This window comes from Pseudoliparis swirei, chromosome 15 (assembly GCF_029220125.1).
Source record: "Pseudoliparis swirei isolate HS2019 ecotype Mariana Trench chromosome 15, NWPU_hadal_v1, whole genome shotgun sequence".
Lineage (NCBI taxonomy): Eukaryota > Metazoa > Chordata > Actinopteri > Perciformes > Liparidae > Pseudoliparis > Pseudoliparis swirei.
Window position 1 is genome coordinate 11080019 of NC_079402.1, and position 12002 is coordinate 11092020.

Here is a 12002-nt window from a genome sequence, read left to right on the forward strand (position 1 = left end):
TCCCTCTCTCCTCCTGCAAACAGGCAGATGTCAAATGGGACGTGCCTCCCTGGTGGGGCACAGGGTCACACTGCACAGGGGTAAATAACAGAACAGGAGGGACAGAGAGCGAGGAGAGAGAAATGCCTTCCACCCCCCCCCCCCCCCAATCCACCCTCCCCAAAACACACCAAAAGAGATGTGTACACATGCTACCAAAGAAGAGATGCTGACACAAACATGCCAACACACGGCCGTGGGCATAGCATTCCAACCAGTCGAACGCACCATTAATGGATAAAGTAATTTAGTAAAAAGTCAAATTTCAAATTGGTTTTCATGCAGAATAAATTAAGAAATACGTTAAACCTGAGCCTCATTTACACTGTAATATAAAAAAGGAGCAACTGTTTATGCAACAACCATGCTCTTCAGATCATGCTGTTAAAATGTGTATTCAGTTCAATGGTGCATTATTATTATTTTTATTGTATTGTATTATTTTATGTATTTTTATTGCACTGTTTTTTTACAGGACAGGACTATGGAGGGACACTCTAGTTTATATCATGAAAGCAATAATATGTAGCATTAGTCTATTGACTTTGATTATCGAACACACTCAAACTTACATCCTCCAAAATGACAGAGAAGTTTAATGGACTCTAAAACACTTTCACGGAAGACGTTAACTTCCATTACAGTAAGTTAGCATTTGATGCTGTTTGATGCGGAGCTGTCGTAGAAGACTTCTAGCTTGATTCACCAAATACAACCGAGTGAACTTGAGTATAAATCGCTTAATAACAAACAGTGACTGGTGGATGTTTAAATGTGTCTGTTGAATGTGTCCACTAATGTGTCCACTATATGAGTATGAAGGGAGATGCAACTGGACTCAAGGACAGGTGTCTGTGTGTGTGTGTGTGTGTGTGTGTGTGTGTGTGTGTGTGTGTGTGTGTGTGTGTGGAGGTATGGGCTGCAGTCCTAAACAAAGCAGGGGAATGGACATGCACACACACACGCACACACACACACACACACAGGCTGTTCTCTGTGTCTTGAGCCCTGAATGGTTACGCCCGCAGGGCAGGAGTAAGGTTACTTTACATACTGCACTTACAGCTCCCTTTACCACTGGGGTATAAAATGGATTTGAATGAGAAAGAGGGGAACAGAGGGGTGGAAGGGGGTGGTGGTGGGGGGGGGGGGGGTGAGAAGGAGGAGGAGGGCCGGGGATTCCCTTTGTGTAACAGGAGGCGAGCTGCTGCTCTGGCATGGCCATGAAGATGGAGGAGCAGGGTCACTCTCCCTGCTCTCCCTCCCTCTGTCCCTGTGCTATAGGCTGGCTGCTCTGCCTCTCCTCCTCATCCCTCCCTCCCTCCCTCTCTCCCTCCATCCATCCCTTCCTCCCTATTAGCATAGCAGCTGCCTGATACAGGGCGTAGGGTGGGGAATGGCCAGGTTGCTGTGTGCATATGTGTGTGTGAGGGTGTTTGTCGGAGGGAGGGATGTTAGGGGGGAGGATGGGGGGGGGGGGGGGGGGGGAGTCCAGTCAATGGCGGTCCGTCTGGCTGGTGAATAGCAGCTAAAGCAGGCCCCCGCAAGCTAGACAAAGGAGCCAGGAGGGAGGGGATGGGGTCGGGGTGTGTGAGGGAGATGGAGGGTGGAGGGAGGAGGGAGGGAGGGGTGGAAGAATGAGGCAGTGAATGGAGCGCCTTGTCACTGGCGCTATGGAAAGAAGCACAGAATGAACTGGAAGAATGAAAGAAAAGTTCAAAAAGGAGCGGAGGGCAAGGAAGAGACCGGCCTGACCACCTGTCTATCTCTCGCTCTCTCTCTCAATCTCACTTTATTTCTTTTACTCCCCTTCTTACCCACAGGCAGAATTAGGGGAGGGCGTGTTCACTGGTCGTGTTTAGCAACAGACATGTTTCTGGAGAGAAAGTGTTGCATCAGCAGGATTTTAAGCTCACTGTCATCCAGCAGCATGACGCTGACATTTTCTGGCGTAAGATTGGTTATAAAACGAGACAGTGGGCTTTGATCTTAGCCGCCAGGTAGTTTTTACCTGATCGGAATAAACAATATTCTGTCCCATCAGTAGTAGCCTACTGAAAAATGGTCAGAGGAAAGACTGTTAATAAAATAAAACAAACCTAAGCAACTCAAAAATAAAGAAATGAATCATTGAATACATTGTTGTCTGTTTGACTTAGGGTATAGATTACCACGGTGCTTATGTTAGTGTTTTCTAACATAAACTAGGTGGCATCGCAGCTTGCAGCTAACAGTGAAAACAGTGCAAACAACATCAAAAGTGCTGACAGAGCAAAGCTAGCACTGAGCACCCGAGGGGGAACCGGAGGATGCGCTTCCGCGATGACGCTGTCGTTCGGGCCGGCGTTAACGGCTGTAACTCACAGGTGGGAGCAGCGCTGCACAGTGGGGAACGCTCACGTGCACAAACATGCACTAAAAGCCCTGCAGGCCACTGTGTCAACACAGCTCGGATGACAGCATGCAAAAGGAGAGAGACTCAATTTACTGCTCAGGTAGTGCAACATATATGAACATACATAATAGTTAGTAACTGCCCCTTTAATGTTTGGAATATTAAGTATGCCTAAGCTCCTTCTAGGTATGTCGCAGGTTAAGCTTTTTCAGGATTTTATCACCTCCACCAAACAACAAAAAGAACACACACAATAGCTATTTAGAAGTGTTGGGCTATTTCTACTTGCTCTCAGTCACCTACAGTAGATAATACATAATTAACTTATATATTAAAGCAACTGACTCCAGATTTTGCGTTGTGTGAAACATTCAATGTGCCATTATCATTGTGTGCATACATACTTATTTGACATTAAACTTGTTTCCGTTATGAATGACAACGATAAGCTGATCAGATGACAACATTAACAATCAAGAATGTCAATGTGTTACACATAGAACACACATTTTTAACGTTTGCGGTTTGGTATCATCTTTTCAGAAGCTATTATCAATATTTCTATATGAATAATCTATTAAATGATTTTGTGTAATGTGAAAGGTTCGCTCCAACATGCCACCTCGTTTCTCGCAGCTCTACGGAGCGTCTGTGTTTGAACTCGTTGTTTTGGTTTTGTCGTCCAACCCGGATGCTTCAAACAACGTAACGCTACTTGTCGAGCACCAAACGGTACCGAGATGCAACTAGCTGGTGAACACAGTGGAGCGTTTGTCAAATTACAGAATTCTGTTAAAAATAAACCCATTCCAGGTGTGAAAAATACACCGTCACTGTTGTCAAACTTGCAGTCGAAGCACTTTCATGCCGGCTTGAGACGCAACATTGCGTGAAGGAGTCGATCACAGGCAGGATCTGAGGAAGAGAAATGTCTGAAGGAGGCCTCGACGAACAGAGGTTCCCTTCTCTGAACAACTGTGATCACTAAGGACATGCCAGGCCTGCGACACCTCTGTGCCATAGCTAATTCATGAGCATAAACACATTTAAAATGGCAGAAAATCCACACTGATATTTTGAATTACCGCGGATGATCAGACGTCTCGTCAGGGGTGGAGTCATGAAAAAAAAGAAGCTTCATCTGGACCTCAACAAGTGCAACACAACTAAGATACTGGAAAGACTGGTAACCGATTCTCTACGTTCCTCTTTACGTGGTCGCAGTATCCTGCAGCGAGCCTAAAGGTTCCTCACATGTGTTCTCATCGTAAATCTAAAACTTATTCAAACCGCTCAGACGAGCCGTTCGTATGACATTATTACCCAATCGGACGGCAATCATGTCCACCCCAAGCACTTTGAGGAAGTCATACACAGGCGCTCCTGTCATTGCACGTACGTTGAACAGAGCCGCTTGAAAATGAGGAATTCACTGTTGCAAAACCAATTGTGTTTTCCACATATCACAAGATGTTCAGTTAATCTAGTGTCTTACAGATCAAGTGTAACCCTTCAAATGAGGGGTGTAAGCATGGATATGAATATTTTATGAGATGCAGAACAATGGCCTTTTGAATGGAGATGGAAGATTATCACACAAACGCACTTGATTGCAGCTGCTGTGCCATCGACGCACCAACAATATTTGACTCAATTTATGTGTGAACAAGAACAGACAATACATACACGTGCGCAGACAGGACTGTAACCGGTTAAATATGCCATCGGGGCCTGTTCTCCTTTTTAATAAAATAATGCTCTTTCGATTTCTCGACTTGACCCAATCGATTCTTCATCTGATTTCCCTCCGTCTTTTGCTCCACGCTCAGGCCAGACGGAGACAAGCGAGGTAACCCGAGGCACATGAAGAACCTATTAGGGGGCTTAGCAGCCAGCAGCAACCCTGGGAGGCCAGCCAGCTCAGTGTGTGAACAATAGGCAACCCAGCTCAACAAAAACATCCTGCAGAAGTGAGAGACTCAGGGGGGAGAGAGGAAAGGACAGGCGAGCAGCAAGCCGGATCGCCCATTCGGCCTGACACAGAGGGAGCTGGTGCTCAGAGGGGCTAAACGCATCAGGTCGGACGTGGGCCGGTGAGTGCAGAACATTTGAGGTCAAAGATGGTTCAGCCGCAGCTCAGAATGAACGTTTAACAGCTGCTCCAACTATAACGTTTGTTTTCACTCTGAGTGTAACTTCAGGATCACACTGAAAGGAAAAGTGTCGACCCACAACCGTTAGTTCACTCACATTGGATGCAACCTCAGACAGTCGCCACCCAGCAAACGTTACGACACAAACAGGTCCGACATGCAGGGAGATGTATGGTCGTGTTGCTTTTCCCAAGACCCTCCCACAGCTGCAGGGAGAAGGTGACTCAATGGAAGGTTACTCATGAGCAAAATGTAGCTCCCAGTATCTTGTAGGAGGACAGGGCAATGTTCATTTAAAGGGCCGACCTACATATGCACAGACTGGCAGTGTTTTTCACCTTTTTGGCTGCAAATGAATTCTTTGGCTCGAGGCCGGCTCATGTGAGCTGAGCGTGTTTAACAGTTTAACCAACCACTATCAGGCAGATTTCATGCACCATCACAGAAAGCTTCAAAGTACACATTTCCCGAACAAACAAATCACAAAAAGTACTGAGTACATTCCCTTCCCCATCAACAGAATCAGCGGATTGAAAATTAGTAAGTCTTTTCTTAGAAGCAGAGTTGTGCTTGTGGGAAGAGGTTAGTGAAGTGAAAGGAACAAAGATAATTTGAGGAAAAGAGACGAGATGAGGAGTGAAAGACACTCAAGTGTGTGAGCAGGTTTGTTAGCGGAGAGCTGAATTGTTGCGCAGAGCTCGGGCCATATCCGTCAGAAAGGGAGCACAAGAGAGGAGTGTGTGTTGGAAATGTTTTAAGTGTGTGGATGTAACATAAAACTAGCTCTCCCGCAACACACACAGGGGAGGGGACCCTTCTTTAAACGGAGTCTACCCACAATGCACTGGGCTCTTTTATCCCGGCAGTGAAAGGATGAGGCCAGATGAATGACAAAAGGAGAGAATGGGGATCTGGGCTGGGCTGGGCTTGGAAGACAGGGAGGGAAAAGAGAGAGAGGAGGGCATGGGGTGTGTTTCCCAAACCAACCTTTTCAATGAAAAATGCAGGAGGGAGGATGAGGAGGAGGACCGAGTTAAAGGAAATGTAGCTTTTTGCTTGAGTGCTGAATAAGAAATGTATGCATACACAGATTTTTGAGTTTAATGATTTCTTTACTGGCTTGTACACAAATGTACAAAAATAATACAGCACTCATCTCCACATGACATCACGTCATCATCACAGTGTTACAAACGTTCAAAAATAAAAGAATACAAACAAAATGAAACATGATGGAACATCTGCATCACTCGTGAAAAATCAGCCGTTTCCTCTTGCTTGAAATGAAGCAAGACCAGAAACACAACTTGGTCCAAAGAAGTCAGCAAACATGTACACCAATCCGGCAGATGGCTCCTTACGTCATAAATGTTATGACCCTGGTAAGCCAAACAACCACATAACCGTGCAATTTAACCATGTTACAATGATCTTACCATCAAATGTATTATTCCCCTTTCAAAAAAACAGGAAGACAGCACTTCAAAAAGAAAGTGCTCCCAGATATCATCATCATCATCATCATCAGCGTTGATATATATATATATATCCATATGTATATATACATACACCCAATCACAGAGATACACGCATCTTTGTGAGAAAAAAACCATAATGTTTTTTCCACAAAGTAACACACACATTAGGACTTTATCACCTGGAGCATATATTTATACAATAGTATTTTGTTGTGTTTGTTTTTTTCTATTCAGAAAAAAAAGAAAATGTTGACACATAAGTCAACTTTTCAACAACAGTCATCAGTGCAATATTCAAAAAAAAAAAAAAGGAAAAACATTGTCAAAAACATCAAGTTTAAGACAAGTGATGCATATTCAATTTGTTGCCTGATACCAATCTAAATCTTGATGTGGTGGATCTATCGTTTTAGATTACTTGTGGTTGTTCCAGGGACGTTTGCAGTCTGGATGACTGTTTTAATGACAGCCCCCCCATGAGAAGCTCAGAATCACACAAACACACTTCAATTTAAAAAACACACTCGTTCAACAGCTTCTCATGTGGTAAACCAGTGCTGATGGGAAGCTTCTTTACAACTGTTGGCCATTTGAGCAGTCGGCTTAAAAAAAAAAATGAACATCAACATAAAAAAAATAAAAAATAAAAAACATACAAGCAGCATTGATACAAATGTTAGGGTGCCATGACTTTCAAAATGCAGCAGGCAAGTTTATGAAACCATTTTATTTTTCCTTTTCTATTCCGTGACATCCTGTTGTTGCTATTTGAAGTCTTCATCGTCCAACAGTATGAGGGTCCTGCTCAGTAGTAGGAACTATTCCAAAGCCTTGGCTCCTGCAGTTACCCCCGAAAAACACTGGGGGCGCACAAGGCTCCGCATTTTTGTGCAATAAAACTCCCTGCATTTATAAGTCACGTGATACAATTCCATTTTTGTGTACGACTGAAAAAAGAAGAAGAAAAACCCTAGAAAACAAAAAACAAAGGCTGATGAAGACAGAGATAGAGTGGAGGCTGATAGGGAAACAATGGCAGTGTGTGCGTGTGTGCGTGTGTGTGAGAGAGAGAGAGAGAGAGAGAGAGAGAGAGAGAGAGAGAGAGAGAGAGAGAGAGAGAGAGAGAGAGAGAGACACAGACTCCCATGCAGAGGAGGCAAAACGATGCATTGCTCGACAGAATTGGTTTGGTTGTAGTTTAAAATAAACTGCCCCGACTGAGTGTGCAGGAATGGGTTCATTGCATCTTCTGTACTGAAGTCCATCGGTCTGGTAGGCGACACAAAACAACAAAAAACATACTGGCATGCGGATGATCACAGACAAATTGTGAACCTCCTCAGACTCCGAACAACGTGGCAGAGTGGTGAGAGAGCTGAACAACTTGAGAATACTTTATAGTCGAGGTAGCTGGCAAAAGGCAACCAAACAAAGTCCTTTTAATGGGAGGAAGGGGAGAAAGTCCTCTTGGGTCAACAGGCTTTGACATAAGGGGTTTCTGTGTGTGTGTGTGTGTGTGTGTGTGTGTGTGTGTGTGTGTGTGTGTGTGTGTGTGTGTAGGTGTGCGTGTGTGTGGGTGGGTGGGGGGAGTGGCAGGTCAACCTCCACACGGGACACTTTATACCTCGAGTCTGAAGCAGCTTGAGTCGCCCTAGATATTCATATATGGTTTTTTTAAAGAAGAACCACAACATGTAAAAAAAAAAACCGCATCTTCTCAATGTACCTTCATAAATAAAATAAAAAAATTAAAATAAAATAAAAACCCAGCCTGCTTTCACAGTGATGACCAGGATGTTAATAAAATACTGAAAGGAGATTATAAAGTGAATTCCAAATGCGACTTTTTTTTTGATACAAAGCGAAAGCAGCGTTTTTTTTGTCGGTTTTTTTTTTCTTACACAATGACCATCGGCAAAGTGGTCGCAACTGGCCTGACAAGTTGGACGCCAGCATGGCGAAAATCTGCATGAGCGCATTCAGCTACTGTCACTTTTCTTTTTTTCTCATAAAAAAAAAAAAAAAAAAAAAAAGTAAAGCTATTGTGTACAGTACTTCACAACAATGATGGAGCCACTTGTTGTTACGTAATGATAACACATGTGAAAGCGTGTTGGATAGCCATAATGCCGCTCTTTGAGTCAAACATAACGAAACCTCTGGGAGCCAACAGAGGGCAACCCTTCTTCTCTTATTCATGCGTCTTCCCTCTTCAGATATTCCAGCATGCAGCCATTTAGTATCAAGTGCCGTGTTTCATATAAAATAACTTAAAACGGGTGAACAATGAGGAGCAACAACCCTCCTCCCCACGAAGAAACTATTCCACTTTATACTGGAGATGGGAGGTCATGGATAGAAAGAAACTGGGCCATCTGCACTCTGGAGTCCAAACACACACACATGTGATACACAGACACCGGCTTCTTTTATATTGGACGACAAGATCTAATATACACATTCAAGAGGAAAGCTTTAGTACCAACAAACTCACCGAAATGGCGTTTCTTTTGTTAAAGAGTCGTGTTGAAGCGCTGTGTATGAACCATGCGATACTTCACTCAGGAGTGCAGAGAGGACCCCGTTTGGTTTACAATGAGGGAAGATTATTCTGCAGGTCTATTTTAATTTCTTTTATACATATATATATATATGATATTTATATATATATATAAACATATGTATATATATATAATTTGGCACAACTTTGTAGATGATGGCAGTGTTTTGTTGTTGCTTTTTTTCAAGAGCCTGGCTTTCCCGTGTGTTGCAGCTTTATTTTCCACTTGTTGTTATTTTTTATTTTCTTATTTTACCTGACAGCAGAGACAGATCACCTGGTGCCAGAGGAGTACTTGGCCTTGGTGATGAGGTATAGCACAATGTCTTGGTGGCCACCGAAGGCGGCGATGTGTAACGCGCTCCACCCTTCCCGGTTGGCCAGCCGGATATCTGCGCCAAACTTCACCAGCAGTTTTACCAGCTCCAGGTTGCCGTCAATGACAGATTGGTGGAGGGCCGTCTGTCCTTCTGGCCCGAAGGAGTTGACGTTGAACTCGCAGTTTGTCATGTTCTGCAGCAAAGAGTGCAGCTCCTTGGTGTTTCCCTTCTTCACCGCCTCCTGGAAAACCCTCTGCGGCGCGGAGCAAGTCGACACATCCGCCTGGCTCATGGTTGCAGCTCGCGGGAGGGTGGGGAACCAGTAATCCTGCCTGGGCTCTAACGCGGGTAATAATCGTCTTCTCCCTGTTGCGCGTCTCTGGTCTGGTGACAATGCCACAGTTACACTGGATTATAACCAGTTATTAAGGCACTTTTATGTACTTAAATAGAAAAAAGATCACTGTATATATCCCAAAAAGGACAAGAGATGAAATAACACACTTGGTGTGCAAAAATGTTAATATTTGAGAGATCCTAAAATCCCTAAAACATAAGAAGGATGCTCTCAAGCGATCCAGGGCTCTCTGGACGTAGTTCCCTCTCCGCGGCAGCAGCAGGTAGCTATAGCTGGGGATGGAGAAGAGAGACACCTCCGACTTCACTTGGGCAAATGTGAAGAATGGCTACTATCTCCACTGGAACGGCCCGACCTGGTGCTTCCTGGCAACACGTCCCGGCTATATGTCGCTGCTCATGTGGCCAGGGTGTCTGGGAAGAACAAAAAAAAGACAAGAGAAGTCCACATGAATCCCGATTCCTCACCAATGGGCTGCGAGAGAGACCCCGCATTCCGCCACATCCAAAGACCGATAGAGACCTCCATGCGCGCGCGTTTACGCACAGTTACGCTGCTTTGCCACTAAACATGTCTGGAAGTGTACTCCACTGCACATGTATGACTTACCTGTGACAGATGGATGAGTCCGTAGCGACGAAAACGATACAAATCCACCGTGTGGCCCGGTCTGTGTCCTCCGCGCGGTCCGTGTGAGTCTCTGCTCTGCGCTGCGCTCTGGGAGAATATTTTACGGGTCCTTTATTTGCATGACAATACCGTCCCAAAGAATCAACTGTGGAGGAATGGGCGGAAACCCGGGGAGGTTATAGGCTGCCGGCTCGGTTAGGGGGCGGGATCAGTGCTCTGTGTCCCCGCAGGGAGGAGGCGTGGTCTTCCGAGGAGGGATCCAAATGTTGCTGCAGAAATATTAAACAAGCCGCCCGCAGCAATGGTGAGCTCCATATCCGATCTCCTGTCACTGACCCCGGGAAGCGGACTTGGAGCCAGAGGCGCGGAGCTGCCGGGGCTGTAAACTGCTGAGAGAGCGGGCACGTTGTAAAGGACCATCCACTGGATTTAAGAGTCACAGGGACTCCAAACTAAACGCCATTAAGCCTCTTCACACTGACACCGATGGCAATGGTCATTCATGCAAAGACAACAAAAAGTATCATGAAAGAAAGTTAAAGTGCCACTTTTACTCTTTCACATTGTTGAGAGATGCACAATGTTGAAGTTTGATCCTTAGATGGCGATTTAAGAAAAGGGGGAGGGGACTATGGGCTAAAGATAACATTAGACCCTAATAGTTAATTAATGTCTTCTTTTTTTATTATAGTAAAGGAATACCTTGACTCATTCCACATGTGTGAGGGGGGGGGGGCAAACCACACCCAGCAGGAGAGGGTGTGGTTTACAACGGTGCTGCTGACTGTGGCCCAACTTTCTCTGTGGTGTCTGTCAGTGAATGGTGTGAAATAGGAAGGGGGGGGGGCGATGCTGTGTCCAGTGTGTGTGTGTGTGTGTGTGTGTGTGTGTGTGTGTGTGTGCTCTTGTGCGTTAAGGCCGTCGGTACGGTGACGGGCGCTGCTCTCCAAATGGTTTCACCAGTGGCTGTCTGAAGTGTGAACGAGTCTAAAACCTCAAGACAGTGATTGCCTCCGAACCAAATGGCAACGACCGTAAAGTACAAAACCCCAAACGAGTCTCTCACCCCCCCCCCCCCCCCCCCACAGGAGGAGATTGCAGGTGGCTGTTTGAATCATAAACTGCGGATATATTCCAGTTGTGTGGGACTGTGAACAAAAGCCCTGCTCAACTTCCTTTTTGCATGTGAAAAGAAGTGACGCTATGTGCGAATTGACGCGCCACTCAGCCCCTCCTCCCCCCTCTACCGTGGGAACTGTGTGTGTGTGTGTGTGTGTGTCTAGGTGTGTGTGTGTGTGTGTGTGTGTGAAAAACAGGGTAAAGGTGGTGATAGATATTGATAGATAGACGCAGGGTTTGACAGAAAGAATGCATGTGAACGTGACAGCGCGGGATAGAGAGAAGGGGAGAGAGACAGAACTATGTGGAAACCACATCAGGTATATAGCTCCATCTCAGACTCCCTCGGGGCCGTTTGCGCCATTTGGCGGCCCATGCACTCTGCAGCTCGTCTGTGTAACACTTTGTAAACCGCTCTCCTCTCTGATGGGTTGGTGGCTTTCACGCTGTCGTCGTTTTCCCACACTGTGAACTGTACATGTGGCGCGCGTCTGTGGCCACATCTGTCTGCGCGAGTGTGTCATGCATGGTGAATCTGTGCGTCAGCGTGGGAGAGACCCCACATACAGTATGAAGGTCGCAATCTGCTTTGGTTAATCCAGAACAAGACAAGCTGTCACCTACAGCTGACTGCTGTACACATTGACACTGAGCAGACACATCTGGAGCACATTATCATGGACATGGATGTTTGCCTGACTTTGACAGACAGGTGTCCATTAAAGTTATACAATGTGCTACTTGAAACTATATAGGTCAAGGAAACAGTCAACAACAAATACATAAATGCAAACGGGTTCACTAAACAACCCTATGCTTCAAGTTATACTAAAACCTGAACATATGGTCATCTTCCCCTATCGTTTGGTGGACATGGTGCTTGATGCAGCACTCCAAAGTGGCCCATGTATAGAAAATAATGAAGCAATTTGTTTTCCAATCCAATTAAC

General features: G+C 45.4%; 1 protein-coding gene across 2 annotated transcripts in view; it reads right to left on the bottom strand.

The window, feature by feature from the left end:
* Positions 1-10029, bottom strand: part of nrarpa (NOTCH regulated ankyrin repeat protein a) — a 17377-nt gene extending 7348 nt beyond the window's left edge. The window contains exons 1-2 of one of the 2 annotated variants that reach the window (XM_056432862.1): positions 9913-10029; positions 8882-9716 (exon numbers count right to left, since the gene is read on the bottom strand). In XM_056432862.1, the coding sequence (XP_056288837.1) occupies positions 8899-9237 (339 nt within the window). In that variant the 5' untranslated portion in view covers positions 9238-9716; positions 9913-10029 and the 3' untranslated portion in view covers positions 8882-8898. Of the gene's footprint in view, positions 1-5674; positions 9717-9912 lie in introns of those variants that run through there. The other variant, XM_056432861.1, reaches the window with a different exon arrangement.
* Positions 10030-12002: the final 1973 nt, after the last annotated feature.